We start from the raw sequence: 25,422 nt of genomic DNA on the forward strand, positions 1-25,422 counted from the left end.
CAATAAATGCTGTTTTAACTCTTTTTGAATTGGCGTAACAGATCCCTATATAGGCGCCTCAGTTCAAGCGGCAGCGCAGAGCGCGAGTGAATGTGAACATCTCTTCCTCTTTACTACTAGTTACAGAATAAACATGAATGAACATCTGAAGGTATGTTGAAAGATACAGTACAACTTATTGAAACGTATTATATCTTGTGTAATTGCTCAATCAGCGGAAAGACGTCAATAAAACAATGTCACATAACATTAGATTTACCTCAGGCAAGTCATTCAGTGTCCACAGCATGTTAGTTCACTACAGAAATCAACTCTTTCGCTAAATATATGCACTGTATTAGCCTATATATTAATTATATTTTACTTAACCTTTTACTTAACTTAATTTAATGTATTTTTAAATAAATCTGTCATGAAAACAAGACAGCCACTGTGGAAATGATTATATTTCAACAAGAAATTGGAGAAAAATAATTTTATAGTTCGAAATAGAAGTTAATGCAAAAACTGCCTCGTGCATTTTACATGTTTTGTTTTTTTAATTTGAGTGTTGATTATATCTAAAAAAACAAATAGCAAGTGAATTTAATAGTTTGGGCTCTGTTGTTAATTGTAACCTTTAATATTATAGTAATGTGCAAGAAAGGGCTTCTTGTATATAGTTTACAGCATTAGCTGAGATAGATTTTTTTTTATACTTAAGAAAATAATTTAGTTTTCTCACCCTACTGTACAGAGCCCATACTGAACTGTGATTCAAAACAGAGTTGCGTACCTAACCTGTGCCGTTACACCCCTAATATACATGCATTTGCTATAAAGATGCAAAATGCCTGTGATTCTTCAGTATTTTGGAAACAGCAGAGCTACTGTTAAACTACTGAAAATGTTACTTGCAGTAGAAGTTTATTTAGTTAACTTCCAATACAAAGAAAGCAGCATGTGTGAGACATTCTCTTAAGTCCTCTAGATGTAAATGAAAGCACATTGTGTGTGTTTGAATAAAAAAAAAACCTCAATGCGTCAAATGTTGAATCATTTTCGCACACATGTGCTCCAGATGTTTGTGTTGCCATAGTGACAGCTGTCGCAGTGGCACAATCATTTATATTCAAGCGTTTCCTCCACCAACAATGGCTGCTCCTCTTTGTTTCAGTGCTGAGGGGTCTCTTCCTCTCCTCCTCTCCTGTGATTGATTTCACATTAGTGAAGCACACGTATCGATTTGAGCCGCTAGTTTGTCAAGAGCGTCTCTGTCCTCTGACTCATTACGCTCCTGTCTCTGATGGTTTTCACACCTTTCTGTGTGTTTTTAGCTTTCGGGCTTGAAAATATTTCTATTACTGCCACATTTATTGTTTCTCATTACTAAGTCTCAAATTTACACCTAATTTAGAAAATTCAAGCGAAGAAATTCAAGCGAGCTCAAAGGAATGAAAACAGTGTCATTTACTCACCCTCATTTGTTCGCTCTAGATCACAAGATGTTTTGCTGAATCTCCGAGCTGCTATTTTCCATATGGTGAATGCACATAATGACCATAATTCCTGCATAACATTCAAAGACATCTGAAAACTGCGCGAGGAACAGGCTGAAGTTTGCACAGCTCATATCTCTTTTGCACATGCATATTTTAACTTACTCATTTTATATTCTCATATGCAAATGGTGTGATAGCTACAGTGGAAAGCAATCAGTGAAAAAATACTTAAAGCGCATAAAGCTGTTGTAGTCAAGTCAAATGTATTTGTATAACGCTTTTCACAATACACATTGTTCCAAAGCAGCTTTACAAAAAATCATGATGTTTATGCCTTATAGCAAATTAGTATGGAGCAATTGTGAGATTTTTTGCAATTCTTTTTTTTTTTTTTTGCTACAACATGGGATTAATCAGTGCATGCTGATGAATAGTTGTCTTAATCTGCATACCCTAGTTTTTCACTTATGTAAAAAGACTGGCAGCGACACGAGACCTCATGTTGGCAATATGTTTTAATCTTTTAACTATCAAATGAAAACCTTATCAAATGAAAAAACTATCAAAAAAAAAAAAAAAACTTTTAAAATCAAATCAAATCAACCTGTCTGCACCTGTGCTCTCATCATCAGTTGTGTCTGAGTCTATATGCTGCCTCGGATCCTCGCCCTCCACACTTTGTTTTTTAAAGTAATCAGCTATTGACCTCCTCTTTTTTAGACAGCTTAATTCCTGTGTGTGTACGTGACTGATAGGCTTGCTGTGATAGTCAGTGTTGACGGTGTTACCGGTGTTCAGCCGCAACACCAGTTACGTCACTTGCCCACCAAGGCACTGTCGTTTGGATTTTTTATAGTAATAAAAATCATTTAGTTCAGTTAGAGAACAGACACTACAATTAAAAACTGAACGCATCTGCTCAAAGGCACCGTGAGCCGAATGAGAGTCGCAGAACAGACCAGAAACAGGAGTCCGATTTCATTTATCACGAGAGTGAGGAGCTGACTGACAAGATGATGGCGGGAGATTTGGTTTCAAATCGAAATCTAAAAGCGCCTGTTTAAGTGAGTTTGTCATTATACTGTTTTGTTGTTGTGTTTTTTTATTAAGAATAATAATGAACCCACTATTCAAGCAATTGCCGCCCCCGAATTGTTGTGAATTTGAAAGCGAAAGTAAAATGCGCACTTCCATAGGAATTAATTGAAAACGCTCGCTCTGCTCCGCACCGTTATGAATGCGAATTAGCGATTTAAAAACTAGGTGCAAAAGAGTGAAAATAGCCAACGGGACTAACTATGGGAGAATAGCCGATTCACCGTAGTCGATAATATGTGACCGATTAGAGAACTCCTTAATGCAAGTGCAGGTAGGCAGACACCGACTGAATGCGTGACCATGCACTCGCACAAATGCGTCAAATTTTACCTCGCACATTCTCAAGAAATGGTCGCAGTATGACGTATATATCACTTTATGTGAATGTACTGTATGTATGTGGATAAAGTTGGATATAATATATATTTAACTTTATAGACCTGTGCAATAATAGTTTACATTTTTGTGACAATATAAACAACCAGCTTCATAGCACCTGGTCACTTCTCAGATTCTTCCTTTTGTGTTGCTCAGAAGTCTGATGTTTGGGTAAATACTGACATTTTGATTTCAGATGAACTGTTCCTTTCAAAATATTGCCCTATTTTACATGTAAATCAGGAGTTGGATCTTAATTTGTCCCTTCAATCAAAAGACAAGCGACTTTGCAGTTGCAATACCATCAGGCCAACTGCAACCGCCATCCGTCACACTGAAAGCTGTTTGTGTGGCCGCTCTGAGCCGCGTCGTGCATCTGAATGGGGACCCTGTGTGGTCTCGGGAGTGTCCTGTTAGCGCCTGCCCTGTTTACACTCCCCCCGTGAGCGTGTGTGAGGTCTCGTGTTGCTCTTGGAGCGTTGGGACGTGCGGCGGTCAGTGGGGGAAGTGCGAGGGAACCGGAGGAGCAAATGTTTGTGGAGGGCAGATGAAATCCACGGATGAATGGAGGGGCTTTTTCTGGCTGTTTGCATGGCGGTGGAATGTGAGGAGGGTACTGAGATACAGAAGAGATGGGGAGGAGGTTTCAATCCTCACCAGTATTTGGAAAGACATTGGCATGCAGGTTTCTGGACTCAACAGACTTTATTGAGGGTGGCATCTAATGTGACATTTTTCAAACTTGCATGTGTCTTTAAACATTTCAGCCCTGGGAATCCGATCACAAATGGACACAACTGAGGTGGTGTTCAATGTGTTCACATTCTTACCATTAAAATCAAAATCGATGGTTCCATGAAGAACCTTTAACATTCCATTCCACAAAAGGTTCCTTAGATTTTTTTAAATATTCTTCACACTAAGAAAAAAATGGGTCTTTTTAGGATGCTCACTGAAAGGTTCCTTTGGGAACTAAAAATGATTCTTCTATGGGGGCTTTTGCACCAGGTAGTTATAGGAACTCAGTTGTAGGAACTAGCCAGCAGGGCAGTCCCCCAAGAACTACATTTTCTTCTACGGCCATTTTCCTGGTTACATTCACACCGCCATTAGGAACTCTGAAGTGCGGTAAGATGTCACTTACATCCTGCCACTCTGGCTGTTGTGCGGGACTTTTATTTTGACGGCATTGAGAACGCCAGAGCCTGAGCACACAGTGCTCCCATTCTGTCTTCATTAGTTTACGACCTGTTTAACAGTCTTATCTAATATGTTATTAGATAAAACTGTTAAACAAAGAAAGTAAACAGTATAGGAAAAAATATTACAGCATTTGCCATGTGGTTGATGACCAATGTCTCTAGCTAAGCTGAAATACATAATCATATTATGCATTATAATTAGAGCTGCTCGATTAATCGTTAAAAGATCGCGATTTTTGATTCAAACACCCACGCAATCTCATTCCTAAATCACAACGATTCGCATTTTTGCAGTTTACACGGAGTTGACAACGATAGTGTTTTCTCAAACTTGCACTCTGAAACCCATTTTCAAAAGATTGTTTTCAGTCCACCAAAATGCGATTGTCATGTAAATGAACGGCCAAAACACATTAAAAAGTTTTACGTTTAAAACGGTGACGTATAAACAGCCCGTTAACCGCCATTTGAAAGTAACTTGGCGCTTCAAATAACGATTGTGTCATTACAGTGTTACACCACTAGGTGGCAACAAATGACTGTTAAAAAATGTTTTTGTCATTGTATTATTCAGTCAAGAGATTTCTTCAAAAATGCTGATTTATCCAGTAATGAAACAAGTGAAGTATTTATGAGTGAGTCATTGAATCATTCATCAAACCAAGTTTCTTAAATAATTCAGATTATTTAAACATTTTAAATAGACTGCAGCAATTAACATTTTGTCAAAACCTCTAGAAAATTGTTATTTTGTTTAGTTGTCTGTTCCGAATCATGATCTCTGTTTGTAACAAATAAATTGTGATTCTCAATTTATCCCAGAATCGTGCAGCTCTAATAATAATAATCATAAATACGTGATAATTTGGTTTGGTCCCTTCAAAGTCACATTGGATTTCCTCCTTAGCTTTGAAAGGTTGAGAATTGCCTAGTCGTCGGTGTCGGTTCATCTGTCGCTGTTTTCCATGTTTGTGGAGTAAGTACAGCTTTTTAAAAATGGAGGGTGCTGGTGTTTCGCAGGGCATGCATTTGGTTCCCAGTTCCTGTTGTGCTGGTTTTGGCTCTATGCTGAAGTAGGAGCTTATTTAGTCCCCCCCAAAAGGCGTTCCTGTAACTAAAATCATTCCCAGTTCCTGTGGTGTTGAACACGCCAAAAAACAGGAACTTCTGCCAGTTATAGGAAGTACTAAAACAGTACTAAAACATGCAAAAGCCCCTTATGGTATCGCTGCAAAAAAAAAAAAAAGGTTTTGGAACCTTTATTTTTAAGAGTGTTTCCTCAAAGCATATTCAGAGGTTATTTAAAATGTGAAATGGATCTCAGATAACACATAACACACAGCAAAACAAGGGTTTGTGAGCTGCATCCCATAAATACACATGCACAAGCCCTCAAAGAACATGTTCGGTATCAACATTGACGTGCAGTGACAGACTGATGTAGGAGATGTGTAGTGGTCTCAGGAGAAGCGTTTGCACTTTATTAGCAGGTGTGAACTGTAGTCTGTCTCAACTGTCTATCCATGATCAGATCACCAGAGACAAATGTTATTATCAGGTATAAACGTGTCCTGGTGTTAGACTTTAAAGCAACAAGCGCTGTTTTAGATAACCCTATACGTTTCTTTTCTTCCCTAAGTGACAGCAAGCAGCAACAGGACATTTTGTTGGGCGGGTCAGTGTGACAGTCGAGGGAAAACAGCAGACTGAGCATGGCTGTCTGAAATTTCATTGGCCAACAAATCTATATCAGAGTGCAGTGTTCATTTTCAATGTTTTTTGTTTTTTCAGTCTTGACACCCTCAAACAATGACGAGACTAACACTGGTTGTAGCAAAAATAATTTTTTAAAAGTTTTAAAAATTCGAATTTTCTTTGTGTCAGAGGTGACACATATCCCCACTGAATATGCTATATCGCTCTATCACTAGCATAACCACCTTCAGCACTGTGTGACATGTGCGTTGTAAAGCTCTTAGTCCTTAGAAAGTCTGTGAAGACCTTAAAAACACCAACTGTTCATTCATAACTCAGAGTGAAAGAACAGAACAGAACCACACGATCCAGTGAGAGAAATATGAACTGGCCTCGGAGCTGTTGTGTTTGTGTGTTTGTTTAAGTGTTGTGTGTGTGTGTGGATGAATTTGTCTGCCTTCAGGCTGTAGACGGCTCCAAGCTGTGTTTAATGATTCCCCTCTGGTGTCTCTCCGTCACATCAGGGATGGATGCAGTGAGATACGGAGGCCGGATATTCGCAGATGTACGCCGTCTTTCACTCGCTGCGTTCAGCATGTGGCCGAACATGTGGACGGATCACACACAACATTATTTGCTCGAGCTACACGCTTGCACAAACATACACACACACTCGTGTTTACTCTTTATGTGGGCTGCAGGCAGATACACTGTGTTTGTGTGTGTGTTTTGTGCCTGTGGTGTGCAGGGATTTTTATGTATTCCTTCTCTAAAAACCAGCAGCCTGACAGAGCAGCTGTTTGATGTTCTGTCGCTCAGCTACATGTTTGGTGCTTTATAACTCAAGAGTGTGAGAGATTCTGTGTGAATGAATGAATGTACGTGTAGGCTGTGCAAAACTAGCCACCACAATGAATGTTGTGCATGTTGCTATGCTGTTGCTGGGGTCTTATGGGTAGTTTCTTGGGAATTTCAAGAGTTGTGTCCTAAATGACGCACTTATGCACTATGTACTCAACCATGTAGTGTATCAAATAAGGTTATTTTGTCATTTAACATCAGAGACTAGAAATGTGCTGATATATGGTAATAAGATATATCATGATAATGAACATGCACCATATTGTTATCATGGGCACTTCAAAATACAGTGAATAAAACTCGCACGCTGTTTTCTGTGTTGCGCACACACATACAGAACTGGCGCACAGAAAGCCACCTCTCATACTGTATAGTGTGCGATACTGATTGTTCTCTTCTGCGTCTTTTTGCACTTGAACAGACAAGTATACACAAAAATATCAAAATATCCTCATAATTAAACACAGTCGGTTATGTATGGAAGCTTGATTCCGCCATGAAATAAAAAATAAAAAAGGTAATTGCGACTTTTTATCTCATATTTGACTTTTTTCTCGCAATTGCGAGTTTATATCTCACAATTTTGACTTTTTCGCAGAATTGCGAGATATAAAGTGAGAATTGCGAGTTATAAAGTCAGAATCGTGTGATATAAAGTCAGAATCGCGTGATATAAAGTCAGAATTGCGTGATATAATTTCAGAATTGTGAGATATAAAGTCAGAATTGTGAGTTATAAAGTCAGAATTAAATGTATTTAAATGTTCAGTTCTTTTTGTTATAAGAAAAAAAGTTCTTAAACCATTTATAGTATGACAACACTTTTTTTGCAACTTATTTCAATATTTTAAAAATGTGATGCTATGAGCGCTGTTGAGTGGATTCTTAAACGCCTCTGATTGGCCATTGTGTTCACGCGCTCATCAGATACGTCTGTGATTGGCTACAGTTTCAGTACCGACTTGCTATCGAAGTGTGTGTGTGTGCATATGAATGAATGCATGTGTTTTTGTGTGTGTATTGGTAGAGTTTGTCAATGTGTGTGATTTGTGTGTTTATCATTGTGTCTTTTAGAGTCTTATCACACACTCCAGACAGAGCGTTTGTGTTTGTATAGTCTGAATGTATGTTTGCATATGTTAACTGCACGTTTACACATGGAGTTTCTCTCTGACAGGCTTCGTAAACTGTTTACACGCAGTAGCTCTACCCGCCAAAAGCACATTGTTCTGTCCTTATTTGCCCAGCTCGAGTCCTGATGTAGTCGCACATCTTCACTTTTCTTCTAGTGAAGGCAAATCGTTTGAGTGTCGTGTCTTCAGCCCTGTTGCGTCGGCGCTCTGAGATTTTGTGTCCTGTTAAAAAGACTGTGTGTGTGTACAGGGATGTCTCTAGTTCAGGTCGTAGACTGGGGCTAATTTACAGACCTGTCAGCACACACACACACACACACACACCACTCTAGTGCTTCTAGTCCACAACAGGTCCTACATCAGCCAGGACACATAAATAGCCCAGGAGAACATTAGGATGTCAGAGACGCTGTGGGCTCTCATACATTCAGCTGTTAGAGAGAGTGCAGTCTGTACGGTGAATTATAAAGCTCTTCCACAAACTTCAGGAACATCTTAGAACTTCTGCAGAGACTTGTTACCCTGAGATTAAAGACAAGAGAGAAATAACAGTCTCAAGTTTATCTTCTTGGTGAATCTCTTAAGACTTCTCAGTGGTGTTTCAGAGCTGTTTATTTGTTTATTCTTTTGATGTTGATTATTTAGTGAGTTTCAAAGCAATTAATGGTACAAAGAGTTTTATTTTTCCTTTTATATGAAATATTAAACATTTAGTGCACTCTTTTGATAAATGAGTATTTGTTGATTAGATTTTTTCTTTTGCAAAAATCCCTCACCCTTGTCATTTACAAAATGATGTTTTAAAAGAGAAAAATCACAATTTAGAAGTCTTGTGTGTGTATTTATATGTATGTATTTTTGTTTTTTACATTTAAATCACTTAAACATTATTGTTTATTTAGTTATTTAACATTAATTAATTTTTTGCCTTTGCGTGTGTTTTTTTTCTTTAAAATATTGGAATACACAAATGTTAATACTATTTAGTATTGTGTGTTTTTCTCATTTAACATTGTGTGTTATTCAGGTTTGATTTGCTATTTTCCAGAGTTATTATATATATATATATATATAATGTGTGTGTAAGTAATTTAAACCGATTGAAATTCGGAGACAAATTCGTTTCTCTTAATTTAAATTTTCCTCTTTAATCAATTAGTAAGCATTAATCAGTGTATTAATAAACTGAATGGAATATGATAGCAAACAGACCCTCCGCTGTGCTGTTCAAACATGCTTAATGGCTGCTCGTCTCCTAAGTTTATTTGCTAATTGGTTTGACAAGACCATTAGTGTTATTTACTTAATTTCTCCAGAGTTAGCAAAGCATCTGATTTCCATCTGTAGCTCCTTAGGGTTTGAATTGTTCTCGCTTAATCTTTTCATTCTGTCACTGTAGAGATTAAATGAGCTTTACTCTAGTAATATAACGCATTTCATCCGTTCTCGCAGGACTTCCGCGGTTCCTCAGTCAGCCGGAGGGCGTGTCTGTGCGCATGGGCGGCACTGAGATGCTGAGCTGTGAGGTGACGGAAGAGCTCGTCCCGTTCACCCGCTGGGAGAGGGACGGTCGGGCCGTGGAATTGGATGGCAGAGTGATACAGCTGCCCAGCGGAGCTCTGGTCATCAGCAATGCCTCCCAGACCGACGGTGGACTCTACCGCTGCACAATAGATGGTCTGGGACCACCAAAAAACACAGAGGAGGCTGAACTACAGGTGTCCGCAGGTACAGATGCCAAACAGGCAGTGTGGTGTGATTGTAAAGTCACATAAACGTATTAAAGGTGTACTTCACCGCTGGCAAAATGGACTTTCAAAAACTTGGCTTCCTATACAGATAAAAGGGATATTCAGAAATCTTCCCTTTTGCCAAATAGGTTGGAAAACTTCAACACCCATAATGCACTGGTCAACATGAGTAGGCCACTCCCACTAGTCTGCTATGGATACGCTTACCAGAGTCAAATACCACCTTGCTTTAGTAGGAAATGCTCCTTGGTAAACTTTTAGTCATAATGGTGTCGACTTGTATTGTTCCTGGATGCAAGAACTCAAAGAGTAAACATTTAGCGTGAGTGAGTTTCAGTGAAGAATCCAGCGCATTGTAGGCAGCGGCTAAAATACGGAGAGAAATGGAAAATCTGCAAATCCTCTGTGACGGTAGTCGACTTTTCTGGATGACCAGAACCTGGAAGTCTAATTCGCCGCTGGTTTGTTTTGAGATTTTAATATAGGAATTTATAATGTGGTTTTTCAATGTATGAGTAAAATAAAGACTGTGGTAAACATAACTTGACGATACTTTGACGTTTTGTTCTACGACGTGCACTGCACACACTCACAACCCAAGCTGTCTTATCTAGTTACTTATTAAAAATGTACGTTTTCAAATGTGAACATAACTGCTTCAAAACTCGCATTTTCACTATGGCTGTGTAATTTACGTTGTAGAACAAAACGTCAAAGTATAGTCAAGTTATGTTTACCACAGGCTTTATTTTACACATAAATCGAAAAACCCCATAATAAAATCCTATAGGAAAATCTCAGCACTTTATAACTGTTCTGTTGATATCCCTCTGTCAATCCAACCATCTGTGGGGAGAGATACAAAAATGTGGAAGTATAATCCGTAGTTTTCACGAAAGCTCTGGAGCTGTCAAAAGTCTGGACTTTTGCTGTCAAATAAACGTGAATTTCTCGGTCCAGGTAACAATGAGAACAGATAAAGATTGTTAATTTATATATACTACCAACATTATAACAATACAAAGCGGGTTTAAAATCAGCAAAGTTAAACTTTTAAAGTGTTATTTTAACAAATGAAAGGAAACTAGTAATGAAATGTGTACATTTTTGCACAGTAATCTGATTTCTACATGTAACCTCTTTTATCAGTGCAAGCAAATGCATAGAAGTTTCATCATTTGTTGCATATAGTTTTTACCTTGAAATAGGCTTGTTGCAATAGTTGGTGTTCAGCCGCAACACTGTTTACATTACTTGCCCACTGCCCCCCACTGTCGTTTTGATTTTTTTATAGTAATAAAAATAATTTAGTTCAGTTAGAAAACAGACACTACAATTAAAAACTGAACGAAAGTCGCAGCACAGATCAGCAGCAGGAGTCAGATTTCATTTATCACGTGAGTGAGGAGCTGACTGACAAAACAATGGCGGAAGATTTGGTTTCAAAGCGAAATGTAAAAGCACCTATTTGGCAATATTTTGGATTTAAATCCAATGCTAATAGGGAACCTGCAAAGGATTAGTTGTGTTTTTCATTAGGAATAATAATGAACCCACCATTCAAGCAATTGCCACCCCCAAATTTGTGCTAATTTGAAAGCGAAAGTAAAATGCGCACAGCTGCACGGGCATTCACAACGGTGTGTGTGTACTGGCGGGGAGCGTTTTCAGTTCATTCCTATGGAAGCTCAACTTACCTATAAAAAACACTCGCTCTGCACCATTATAAATGCCCCCCCCCCGGTGTTGTCACATGTCGATTAAATGGTGGAAAAATTTCCTCACTGTCACGTCCCTACTTTGAAATTCATATTGATATGTGTGTGTGTGTCTTTGCAGATTCGGGTGTTGAAGAAAAACTAGAGACTCTCCAGGGCCCGGTTGCCGTGGCAAAGGTTGTCGGGGAGAGCGTGTTGTTGCCATGCGTCATGAAGGGATACCCGGTACCAGTGATTCGCTGGACGTTTAACGACCGGCCGATTGATGAAGGGTAAGTGCATCAGAACTGTGTCTCTGCACTCCTCCACTGTCTGTCTCACAGAACCCTTGAGATAAACACAGATGAATTAAAAGTGTGTCATGTTGGCACAGAGAATCTTTCATTTTCCTGTCAAATTTTTGGCTGTACGCAAGAAATGCATACAGGTACAAGCTTAGAGCACTGCAGTGAGATGGCAAAGTCTCTCTTCCTCAGATCCACCGTCGTTCAGTCACACTCTGGCAGCAGTCGCCCTTCCTCGGTGTGGCTTGGCATACTAAAGCAAACTCGCTGCGGATCAGCGCCGAGCCTGTCGCCACAGAGCACACAAAAAGAATCCATTCAGTCGCTCTTAATCGCGCTATCGACTATTCAGCGTCTGTCCAAATTCCTCAGCGTAAAATATCCTTATTATCTGCCGGAGGTAATTACTGACGCCTGTGTAAATGGATATTATAGAGCCGCGCGCCGTTCCCACGTGGCCATTGTGTAATTTCGTATGTGCGCGGCATAGTTATGATGCTCTTAACTGGAACACGGCTTCATCTAAAGTCACGCACGCCATTTACACGCTGTAAATTGCCTTGAATAGTTTGCAGGATAGCTGGTGTCCTCTCTCCTGATGTGACTGCTCTGTTTTCCAGAGGAGGTTTCGCTGTTGTCATCGGGTGGACATGAATAATGTAGAAAGGACTGAATTGTCACGGCATGTAAATGGGCTGTCAGGGGTCCAGCGCTCTATCATTCATTATTACGCCCTCTGTGCTGGAATATTTACCCTGATGTGATTTCAGCGCTGGGTTTGGTAATGTTTGCATTGTGGACATGGACAAAAGCGATTACATGCTTTTTATTGCCACTTTGTCTCTTTTCATTTCCTAAACCTCTGTGTTTTATTCCCTAACACTAGGATTATCTTCAAGTTCTTGCATGGATGCTGATCTATAACCTGCATCCAAATGCACAACATTTTCAAGGTCAACAGCAGAACTTACCGATGTCTGCCAGCATATAGTGGCTCAGATTAGTAGTACTAAACAATACTATTATTTTTGAGCATCCTTAGTGTTAGGGGTTTGTTCAAATCTTTAACCCTAAATATTATCTGTGCTACAGACATAAATGACACTTCAAATCATGTAGCAGTGTCTCTAAGTGATCACAAAACATTAAAACCAGTGCAAAAATCCTTATTTACTTTTTAGATAAATAAAGTGCTTGAATCGGGTATATTTCAGCAGTGGTGTGTAATGCACACTGTAAACCCTAATAAGTTGGCAAAACTCAAAAAATTTGATTCAATCAGTTGCTTCAAAGTTTTTAAGTTAAATTCAAAGTTTACGTAAGCTGAACCGGCAGATTTTTATTTTGTAGTCATACATTTTATTTGTTCCTAACTTGAAATTAAGAGTTTGGTTCCAAAACGCGATAAACGCCATTTAAAAAAAAAAAAAAAAAAAAAAAAAAAAGAGTTTCCGCCAAAATCAGTATTGTATCTGGTCGGTATTGAAAAGTAATTCATTAATTTTGTGCAAAATGCAATATCCGTCATGTTATTCTGTCATGTTTTCTCCCTTTCTTTCCAAAACGCGACAAATGCCAGTCTCCCTTCTCTGCAGAATGCGATATATCCGCTCAACCAATCACAGCGCTCCATTCCACACACTGTAAACAGTAATGGCAGCGCTCTAAATACACCCAGCATCCTAGCTTTCCTTATCTACTTTGTACTTTGTGATCAACAAAAACAGAAAAATTTATAATTTTGACAGCATTGATGAATCTGTGGTGGTTTCTGCGGTGGGGAAGAAACGCAAGTCATCGAAATGTAATCATTTACGTGAGGAGATTAAGAAGATGAGGCACTCGAGTCGGGAGGAGGAAAAATGCCGGCTGTTGCTTGTTCCACGACAGCATCACACTTCTGTCACGGTCCCCAAAACTGAATCATGAACAGTTTTAAAAAGCCGTTTTTAATATCAATGTACTCTGTAAATGTGTTTATTTTAACCGTGCGGTGGCACCAGATACTCTTTAATCGATAATGACAAACGGAGACATAATTAATTTATAACATTAACAAGATGACTCGTTGAATTCACTTTGGGAGCGACGGCTGAATGTATTTTTAGTAAAATGTATATAAGATTAGTATTGGCAAAGTTCAGAGGCTGTCATATATGTGAATCAACTTACTTTGTTGTGTATTTTCAATATGAAAAATAACTTTTATATTGATGGATTAATTGCATTTTGAAAAAAAACGTGCCATGAATTTATTGCATTTTGGGGAAAAAATAATCCTTTTTTATAATAAACCTTTTAAAATCAAAATGTAGAATTGAATTTTTAATGTTTTTATAACCAAAAGATGCTATGTGAAAGTTTGAAACAGAAAATAGTGGTTTTCATCGTGACGCTTTCTTGGTAAAGAAAACACATTTTTACTCAAATTAATCAAAATGGAGTTGTAGCGTTTTGGAACCAAACTCTTCAAAGGTTTCAGTACACTAATTCTTACATTTAACTTAAAATTTTCATGCAACCTCAGTGTGAACATTTTTAGTAGTGTTAACTTAACTGGCTAATTCAGAAAATGCTAACTTGCATGGTAACAATAGCATGGTATAGCACTTGCTGAATGAGTGCAGCAATATAAAGCATTTAACATACTTGCTCTCAAACCAAGCCGCATGCACCACTTCTCTCCAAACTCTCCAAAAGCACACTTTAGAAACTCTTCTAAATTAGCATAACAAAACCATTAATCACTACTAAATCTCCCACTTAATATTAATCTTGCACAAAAAACATTATATAACACTAAATTTTGGCATTTACCCTCCCTTTCAAGTGCCATTGGCAAAGCATGCTGGGAAATGGATATCCCAGCCCAGTTTCAGTTAAACTTAAGTTTGTCTAAATAAAAAGAAATAAGTTCATAAAACTCAAAACAATGAAACGGTTCAGTTTACTTAAAATATATCAGTTCTATGAACTTGAAAGAAAAAGAAAGTTCTAAATACTCATAAAAGTTAATTTGACTGAACCAATTTGTTTAATTTAAGTTTGTCCTACTGAAATTATTTTGTCTAAATAAAAAGAAAAGGGTTTACATTAAAATTATTTTGTCTAAATAAAATAAAAAGGGTTTACAGTGCAGTCACTCCTACTAGGCACTTTGGCGGGTTGAATTTTATATATAATGTATGCATTTTTCAATTGTAGTCTTTTAAAAAGGCATCTGAGATAATAAACTAAGTTCAATGCATTGTCAAAAATATTGATTTTTCGATACATATTCGAAATATCTGAAATGCTTCCAATACTCATTTTCCACAGAATAGATACACAATACCAGCTGCTCTCATGTCTCCAACAGCGAGTCAACACACAAACACGTCTCCCCTCATTCACTCGTTTCATTTGCTCTAGATGAATATTTTTGGTGTTACAAGGCTTTAATTTCGGCTTGGGATTGCGCATAATTTTACTCATTCCCGCAGATTTTGTTCTCACACCCAAAGTCCGCCACAAAGCCGCCTCTCAGTACTAAATTGAGTCCTTTTTCGCTGCTTATTGTGCTTAAACAGTCAAATACACACAAAATAATGTCAAAATGCCGGTCCTGGCGAGTATTCACATAAACACAGTCAGTTATGTTTTAAGTGAACGTAAACATTTGAGAAAGAAAACAGTGTGACAGTATAATGGATCCATGCGTCAGGTCTTAAAGTGACAGCAGCCTAATATACCTGCTGCCATATTATGAGATCATATTAAAAATATCTATATGGCAGTTTTTCCCCATGTCAAAATTGTGGCCAGTGAAAATGCTGAGTGGCTGGTAACTTTGGCACTAGCACTAGCCACAGTGGCTGGAGAGCAAGTTAATGTCAAGCCCTGGATATATATATATATATATATATATATATATATACATAGAATCCTCATTAGCGGCTGTTTCTGTGGGCCTCTATATGTAAGCCGTCTGCCATATTGAAAAGGTCAAAGCTGGTCCGTGAACACTTGATAGCAAGTTGACTGTGTGTCTGCAACCGTAGTTATGATTAACCAACAAATGTTACATGGCGTTGTGTAGACCCAAACATTACAATTGCTAAACTTACAGAATACAACAAGACAAAGGTGTTAAAAAGTTACCGTAGTTTAAAAACCTGTAATATTGGGTTAATAAACCAACACATTCTCACCTGGGAAAGGTTATTATATTAAATCTCTGTGGTTTTTGCAATGCTGTGGCATCTTGGAAAACTCATTGATTTTTACTGTGAGTGACGACAGCATCTGACTGTTCCAAGATGGCGTACGCTTCGCCATTTCATTTCAACTTTATTTCAGTTAATGAAAATGACAGATCCGAATCAGATTAGAGGATTTTGCAGGTTTTGAATGTAAGATTGCGGCCTCTTAGATTTGCTCATGGATGGCAAACGCTCGGCCTCTTTTCTGACAGTTGCTGCCCTAATAAGACTGGGGATAAAGCTCCATCCCTGCTGCGGCCCATGCAGAATTAATGATGTTTGTCTTCCTTTTATAAATGTTATTTTGGAATACAATTTGGGAATTGTAGAGGGAAAGTGGTTTGGAAAGGAAATCCATCCATCCATCCAGTATATGTAGTGTATAATTATGCACAAAAATGGGGTACATAATTTTACATTTAATTTTAATTATTCACAAAAAACTATAAAAATGAAACTCATCCTGGATGCAGTGATTTGTGCAGCATCATTTTGTGTGAAGAGCATGGCAGTGGTGCATTAAAATGCTGTCTACGTAGGCAGCTGATTAGCGTTTGGACCAGAGCCATTGTCTTCATAGGATTTTCACTGAAATTCGTTGAGATTCAGCTCTGTTCTGCTGCTGTCTGTTGTAATGCATCCCGCCCACTGTAATTTGAAACGATGTTTTCCATAAAGATTGAATTGATTGTATCAGTGAGATGAGCAGACTAATCATGACCTGTTTAAGACGCCAACTACCCCCTTCAGCTCGCGTGTGCAGCGTCTCGTCCTCGTCTCTCTCGGCTTCCTCCGATGAGGCTTGTTGTCAGTTTGCACTGTCGATTGAAAGCGGCTAAATGTCTAATTGCGGTTCTTTGCCGGTTGTCTGTGCAGGACTGATGATTGCTGACAGACTCTATTTACGGCGTAATTGCTTCTCTCATGGTCTTCGGGCGATGTAATGTATTCCTGATGCTGGATACATTCTAATAATGTCATATTACCCACAATGCCCAGTCCCTCAGAGGGGCAGACAGAGTCCATCATGGCTCAGACAACATCTCTACTGTGTGTGTGTGTGTGTGTGTGTGTGTAATCTGAATCTTCCCTTCAGAGTTTAATTTTTTCCCTGTAGAGTTTCAGTGCTTACTCTAGTAAAAGCCCCATTGTGAGTGGAAACGGACTAGATTGCTCTTCCTCTCATAGGAGATCTGGTTTAGACTTTGATTGAAATGACTGTTTAAAGGAGTAGTTCACCTAAAAATGTGTTTCAATCTTTGCATGGCTCTTTTCTATACAGTTCATGTTATACAGTCAAACCAAAATTTATTCAGACACCTTGAACATTTCATTCATTATTACAGTTTATTCACTATAGTTTAAAAAAAAAAAAATATATATGACAAGATCTCAGAGTTAAACTGTGTCAGAAAATATTAATCTTAATTATGTCAGATAACACTTAAGCAAAACATGGTCAGGTCAAAGTGTCTGAATAATTTTTGGTTCCAAATTTTTATCAATTTTACTGGTAGTCCACTGTATGAAGAATTTTTGGGTATAAAATGTCACAGTTTACTTTATTTTGCTATCCTCACTTACATAAATGAACTATAGTGTCCTGCACACACTAGTAAAAATAAATCAAAAATATAAAAAATGTCTGAATAATTTTTGGTTTGACTGTATAATAGCTTCGTGTGACAAACAGATTTAGGTTGTGATTCACTACAAAATGTCGTGTTTGCTTTTGTTTTTTAAGTTTAACAGTATAGATCCATATTGGAGATATATCACTGATATTGCATATTTAATCATGCATTTCTTCTATTTTTACATTTAATTTACCTTTTTTGTCATCTAAAACTCAGCTAATCAAAAAAATAAGAATTTAAAAGTTAAATGTAATGTGATCTATTTTGCTCTTCACAAAAATTTTAAGTGCTTGACAGCCCTAATATAACTTTTTTTAATTGAATTTTTATATAATCATGTTTTTTTTTTTGTTTTTTTTTGTATTATTATTACATTTTACCCGTTTAGAGGTCACTATAAACTGTTGTTCGAAATAGAACTGTGAAAATTCGTAAAAATATTCTTTAAAATGTCTTTAAATCTTTTTGTTTGTGTTTTATGTAAAAAATTATTAACCCTCTGGTGCTCTTTGCATGTTGGTCAAAAATGACCGTTTTTTTTTTTTTTTTTTTTCAATGAAATAATTGTACTATGTTTTTGTTCGATAATGTTTTTTATTTTATATTTTATATTTTTAGGGGATTTTATGGTACCAAATTATATTTATGCAGGAGTTATAATACATTTATTCTCTTTTTGAGCATAGACCTGAAAATTAAATTTCCAACTTAAACTGTTGTATGACTTGAATGACTTGTATTTAGAGCACAGACTGAAGTTTGATTTCTTTTCAAAGATGACACTTAGCAAATTATTACTGAAGTAAAAAAAAGTTTACAAAAGTGAACTTAAAAAAAGTTACAGAATGTTACGTTTATTTAGAAAAATGCACAAAAATAAAATTTTAAATTTTTATATCAAATATATATTTTAAAAAACACATTTTACTCTAAAACTGCAAGAAAATCAAAGCCATAATCCTAAACAAGTTGTGTTCCAAATTTGAGGTTGATATATCAAAAAATGAGCTTTCAGTAAGATTTTGTTTGGGCGCAGTACCAAACACTTCCACTAGATGAAATTCGTCTCCCATTCATTTCCAATGCGCTCATTTTTGACTGCGAGGAGCACAAGTGTGACTATTTTTCAGGACTATTTAACCTTTTTGAATCATGTCTATGATTTTTTTTTTGTGTGGGTGTGTTCACATAGCAAGTGGCAAAACCTTTACCAAGTTTTGTTCCATTCCGATAAAGTAAAAAATTCTTAAAAAAAAACAAAATATACAATTTTTTTGGTCAAAAATGACAGAAAAGCACCAGAGGGTTAAATAAATAGTGGTGTGAAATGGCAGGAGAGTAAATAATGGCAGTTTTCGTTATTGTGTGAACTAAGCTTTTAAGATGGAAAGATGCCAAGAATGAAGACTAAGAGCTCATCATCTTGAAAACTTGTGTGTTTAGAGGCTTTAAGATCTCAGTATGGAGAACCAGTGTTGAATAAGTCACATTCTTTGCCCTCCTCCATTGTTTTCTTCTCTGGCATGTTGTTGTAACTCTAATCTGAAGATTGTCGGACGGCTCGCAAGAACTGAGCAAACAAATCACCTCCTTATCAGCTCAGGCGCTCATTCATTACAGACTGTGCATAAACACTCATTTAGAGCCCAATCCCTCAAATGATTTCTGTCCAGTCTTTTTAAGACAGGTCAGATAAACGGTTTGAGCGCTGTTGCACTGATCTGAGGCCAGTTTCTCCATGTTTTTAATCATTTAAAGAGTGTCGGGATATGTAGCTGGTGGTAGATCAGTGACAGAAGTGGACCGAGATCATCATGTGTCTTATCTCGCGTTTGAATCACGTCTCCGGATTAGAGCCGGAATGCTGTTTAGTGCTTTACAGAAAGCCAGAGGATCACAGAGGAATTCTTCGGATGAATGAGGATCGCTTGCTTCACTGACAAGAACACCTTTTGTCCTCGCTGGATCAAACCAGCCAGAGACTGAGCAGTTTTGGGTATTCCAGACGGGACACGGTAAGATGGATGTTTTTGTTGATGACAGATACTCGACCTCCTCTCAACACAAACATCAGGCTGGAGTATTTGCAAGGGGAGATTTATAATATAAGTATATTGTAAATCCAGTCAGGCGTCGCGCACAAACGCACGTTCACCAAAAGCAAGCAGCTCCTTCTGAGGCGTCCAGCATTGGATGAATGGCGTAAATTTTCAACAAGCACTTCCTCTTTGTGCAATACTGTGATTTGTTATGTTTTTTCAATAGTATATCTCACCCTATGTTTATATTTATGACATACGACATCCTGGAAGTGTTTGCATGCATTTTAAACATTTATAGCGAATTGATTTTGTTTTTAATGGTTGATCAGCATTAGCAAACAACAGTAAACCTAAACAGGCCCTTTAAACTGGGGAATTCTGGGAAATTGAGGATTATAAATCCTAAAGCGGTACAGCTAACATAGGAATCCTTAAGAAAAGTGTTGATGTTCAGTCAGATGTTCTCAAAGATAAAGTTTAAGAGAATAACATTTGATTGAAACTATGTCTTGAAACAACCAGGATTTAAAGATTTAATTTTTTTTAAATATTTAAATGTATTTTTATCCTCAGATGTCATCATGTTTGTGGTTTTTGTGATCTCAGATCTTTGAAGGATATATTTATAATTTAGTTTGTGGCACTTAGTACCAACTTTAAATATTCATGAATAGGATCTTGAACTGATTGAAAGGCATAGTTCACCCAAAAAAGATTGTTTGATAATGTTTTTCCAAACAAGTATGATGTTATTTTTTCAGCAAAACAGAAACCTTTTTTCATAAAATGACAAAATGTTTCGTAGTGACTAGGGTTGTCAAAAGTATCGGTACTTTGGTACCACGTCGGTACAGAAATGTTCAAAATGTGATGATACCAGCATTCTTAAACCAACATTTCTTAAGAAAAGGATTCTTAAACTCCTCTGATTGGCCATTGTGTTCACACGCTCAACAGATGGCTACAATGATCAACGCTTCAAAAACATGTTGTAAATAGAAACCTTTGATGCTCTTCATCGTGCGCTTACACAGATACACAAACGGTCTTGCTTTCAAAACGCTTTCAAACGCTCCCGTGTGTATATGTGTAAGCACTCAGTCCCGTTTTTGAAGCGTTGATCATTGTAGCCAATCACAAGCTGGGTTTCCATCACAGATTTGCACGAAGCTTTTGCAATATTTTCAAAAGCTATTGCGAAATGACAGCGTTTCCATTAACTGATGTTATGCAGCTAAAACGTAATTATTTCCTCTCGCGATAAGTCATTCCAACAGATGTTAGTAGGTTTAAGTATATCACAGCCACCACACTAGCCATTATTTTTAATCGAAGGAGACATAGAGGCGTGTTATCCAAGCATTAATGGCAAGGAAAGCACCATATACATGGGGGCGGCCATGTATGAGGTGTTTCTAGGTGTTTCTCCCTCATATCTGCTTTGAGAGCTTGATATTGTGGCATTTCTTTGTTGTTTAGAATCCAGTATTCCCATAATTCTTTTGTTTTTTATGAGTTTAAGAACCCTGTCTCGTCTTCTGTCCAAACATACCGCACCATCTTTAAAGAATGATCAACTTATGCCAGGTGACCTGTAAATGCAAACAAACTGTTTCCATCGCAGTTTTGCGAATTGCCTGAAAAACCACCTCATGCGAGCGTAAAAACTTTTTTGCGATATATAGGAGTTTTGGCAAAATCCATTGGGCGTATTTTCAATTCGCAATTTCAATTTGCGCAGTTTGAAGGGTAATGGAAACACAGCTACAGACATATCTGTTGAGCATGTGAACTCAATGGCCAATCAGAGGTGTTTAAGTTCAACAGCGCTCAAAATGCTAGGGGGAAATATTCAAGAAGTGATCTTCACGGTTTTAATATTTCAGTACCGACTTTTACAACCCTAGTGGTGACCATATTCATTACCAAATCTGCATAAAGATGCATAAAAATTCTCCATGATATGAGGGTGAGTGAATGATGTCAGAATTTGCTGAGCTGTTCTTTTAAAAACAAACTTTTTACCCATCATGCTCTGTTACCCTCCTCCATTCTGGAGTTTTAATGTCTTGCTAAAAGACAATTAATGAGGCTCTTTGTACTTTATAGACTCGTCTTGTTTTTAATTTCTTTTTTAATTATCCGGCCTTCGACGGCCCCCCCTCCTCAGGTCTCTCAGGGGCTCCCCACAGCGTTCACGGTCGCAGCATCATCTGACTTTTGTCATATCATGCGTTTAGTGAATCTCTCATTGGGTTCGGGGACCTCGTTTCTCAGAGCGGCGCCTGCTGTCTCATCAGAGACAAACAGTGGCTGGGGATGCTAAATATAGCCGCCGCTGGAGCAAACGAGGGGTTGACTCTCCCATGATCAGGTGCTCTGCTTTCCCTGCAAAACTTTGAGAAGGGAAAGAAAGTTATGAAACATTTGGCTAACGTTATGTGGGGGTTGTGAAAATGTTCTGAACAAATTGTTTATGGATCCATATGATGATGTTAGTGTTTAAATGTTCTCACAGTGTTTGGAGAAAACATATTTGATGTGCAAAATAGGTGACACAGACAAAAGTTTGGGGTCTGTGCAATTTTTAAATCTTTTTGAGTCTCTTCTGCTCACCAAGGCTGCATTTATTTGATCAAAAATACAGAAAAAACAGTAATATTGTGAAATATTATTACAATTCCAAATAACTGATTTCCATGTGAATATATGTTAAAATGTAATTTATTCCTGTGATCAAAGCTGAATTTTCAGCATCATTACTCCAGTCTTCATTGTCACATGATCCTTCAGAAATCACTCTAATTTGCTGCTCAAGAAACATTTCTTATTATCAATGTTGCAAAGAGTTGTTCTGCTTAATATTTTTGTGGAAACCATTGTCACTGTCACTTTGAGCCATAGTTTGACACTCGGATGTGTCGGGAAGAAACTTCTTGACGAGTGAGCAGGTGGATTTTGTTCTGTGAAAGTGGGAAGACATTGTTCCTGGCTGGTTTACTCTCCATCCTCACTCAAACTCACTAATTGATGGGGTTTTTTTATAATAAAGTGATGTGCTGGAGGTTTGGAGGTCTGACTGTGTTCAGCAGGACCCTGTAGACTCTTCATCCTTCCTCTTTTCTCTTTACTATCTCTCCTCTCTTGTTATTGATTATTTTTTCCTTCTGTTCGCGGCTCATCTTAGATTAACTCACTTCTCTTCGGTCTCATCCTGCCTCTGAATCATTGGGGAGGAACCAGGAACAGTAGTTTGTTTTCCTCTAGAAACCTCACTCCAGGAAAGTTGCTTTCAGTGCAGTCAAGCCATAAAGGAAAAGCCACAGGAAATGAAATCCATACTGTATCCTGTTTTTAATTTCATTACTGTGCCCAGCTCGAGATGGCTGGCGTTCCTGAGAACTAATACATTTCCTGAAAGGAAAAGTCATCTTATCATCTCAACACGTCCTCATCTCCTTGTATCTCTTTTTTTTTTTTTTTTTTCCAGCCATGAGCGTTTTGCTGTGATTGGCGGGGGAAGCCTGCAGATCGTCAACCTGACTGAAGAGGATGCTGGGATATACGTCTGCCAGGCGGACAGCGGCAACATGACTAGCGAGATCCAGGCGGAGCTCACGGTGCACGGTACGTGTCAAGAACAGCTTCACGAAAACATATTAATATCTTAGATGAATTGATTCACCAAACCTGCTGAGAATCATCTAAATTGTGAATGATTGAGTTCAGCGGCACTAAACATCCCCGTATGTAATTATGTGCAACACTGCTCAGGCTTTTGAAACACACACGTGTCTAGACAGCGTTCTCCTCTGCGCAGGAGGAACTTCAAAGCGTTGTTTTGTTTTTATTTATTTATTTTTTATGTTTTCTTTTTCATTATTTTTATCTCTTGGCTGATCATCAGTTTTATTTTTTTGAAGACTTAATGAGAATGTACAGCTCTTTCTGCTGTTTTGCATTGAATCTTAAAAGGGTCTGCTCTCTAGACGTGATTGCGTGCACAACTCAAACTCATAGTCATGATTTTGACAGGATGTGGCCACCTGACCAACCACAATTTTCTCTTTTTTTTTTTTATGTGACACAAGCAAATATGAAGCAGATGATGCCACAGTAATAGCCTGACATGCAACACAGTGGTAATTCATTCAAAAAGCACTGCAGAAATCTTCATGCGCAGAAAACAGAAAAAAATATTTCACAACGGGTTTTATGTAAAATCATCTGTAAAACCTTTCTGTCATTATTGTAGCACTGGAGAGAATCTGACAATTTGCATATAATGGTTTATGAATGAGGCTCAATGTGTGTGGATTTCATGGTCAAATATCTGAAATATCTGTTCATGCAGGTGGTTAAGTACTGATTATTACATATGGGTCATTGACGAATAAGGTTTTTAAAAGTGTAAAAAAAAAAACCATAATGAAGATATAATTAATTTTGAAGTTGAACAATAAGATTGTGTTTTTATAATCGATTAACACTGCTTTTGTCATTTTTTACAAGATGGACAAAATTTGTCACCAAAAAAAGTAATTTGGTTTAACCAAAATTTTGGTTTTACCAAATGACGATATTTCCAAACATTGCTAACAGACTGATATCTAACTAGCTAGCAAAAGACAATTAAACATTTTATATTTAGTACAAGTTTTTAAAATATTACAACATTTTCCATGTTTTATGTTTTATCCATGTTTTATGTATCGAATGACCTGATGTTTCAGGACATGCGTATGAACAAGTGAAAACATGAATTTTTCAAATAGTTAAGAGAGAGTTAGTTTCTTTGCTTCATGACCATGTGGTCCTTTGCAGGTGTCTGAATGATGTCATATCCTGTCACATGATATTGACCGCATGACTGGTCCTTTATATTGGTTACTCCAAATGACATCAATGAAATTCATTTTTCCGGACATTCTTTCTCATAACAAAGAAATGACTTCTACACATAATTTTAATACCATTTTGCACTATGTTGATATATGATATTATAAAATCATGCCAGAATAAAAAATATATACATTTATTACATTTTAAGATATTTTAATCACTAATGAAATGGCTGTATTGGCCTTTGGACGGTTAAACCGATTGACCTTTTGACACTTCAAAATCTTTAAAATACCTTTATATGTAGAAAAATATAATTAAAACCTTTTGGATTCAATAGAAGAGATCTAGTTGTACTACTTTGGATGTCATATCGTTTTTTATTATTATTATTCAAGGTGATAGTGTTATTAGTATTTGTAAAATGTTTTAGGTGCTACATTGTTTAAATGTCTTTTTTAACATTTTACTCTTTTTTTTTTTTTTCTAGTGAAATTTTCACAACGTTTGTTTCAAATGCTATATTTCTGCAATTTTTTGTAGTTTTGTGACACTAAAATACTGCAAAATGTAGTTCCTGTTAGTAGTGTTCATTTAGTTCCTTCTCAACACTGGTTTAAATAATATGGATGGTAGAGCCAGTATTTTACGTATTTTATAGGGATGCTTCGATCAGGAATTTTGCAGCTGATACAGATTACCAATATTTTGTCATCATGATCAGCCGATCCCAATCATTCAAGCTTTATATAAGTAATAATTAAGCTCTGAATGTCAGTGTTTTAAGTAATATCACAGATGTTATTTACAGTAATGCTATAGATTGTTGTTTTATTTGAGAATCAAATAACCACAACAAATATTAATTTACAATGAACATTTTAAGAGGCCTTTAAAAACAGGGCTTTTGTAAAACACTATCATATTAGGATACTGCAGAGCCTACAAGACTTAATGTCAAACTGAACATAATTACAGCACATAAGGTGTCATTAAACATCGCCCAATATGTGACTGAGGACAAAAACAAATAGAAACGCTGCAACTCCTAAATTAACA

The 25,422-nt window shown here is 37.2% G+C and overlaps 1 protein-coding gene across 3 annotated transcripts in view; it reads left to right on the plus strand.

The window, feature by feature from the left end:
* LOC127507454 (neogenin) overlaps window positions 1–25,422 on the plus strand; it is a 135,377-nt gene that overhangs the window by 64,174 nt on the left and 45,781 nt on the right. For all 3 annotated transcript variants that reach the window (XM_051884579.1, XM_051884577.1, XM_051884578.1), the window contains exons 3-5: window positions 9,301–9,576; window positions 11,439–11,589; window positions 23,012–23,148. In XM_051884579.1, the coding sequence (XP_051740539.1) occupies window positions 9,301–9,576; window positions 11,439–11,589; window positions 23,012–23,148 (564 nt within the window). The remainder of the gene's footprint in view (window positions 1–9,300; window positions 9,577–11,438; window positions 11,590–23,011; window positions 23,149–25,422) is intronic.

Source organism: Ctenopharyngodon idella, chromosome 24 (genome assembly GCF_019924925.1).
Source record: "Ctenopharyngodon idella isolate HZGC_01 chromosome 24, HZGC01, whole genome shotgun sequence".
In the NCBI taxonomy this organism is placed as follows: Eukaryota; Metazoa; Chordata; class Actinopteri; order Cypriniformes; family Xenocyprididae; genus Ctenopharyngodon; species Ctenopharyngodon idella.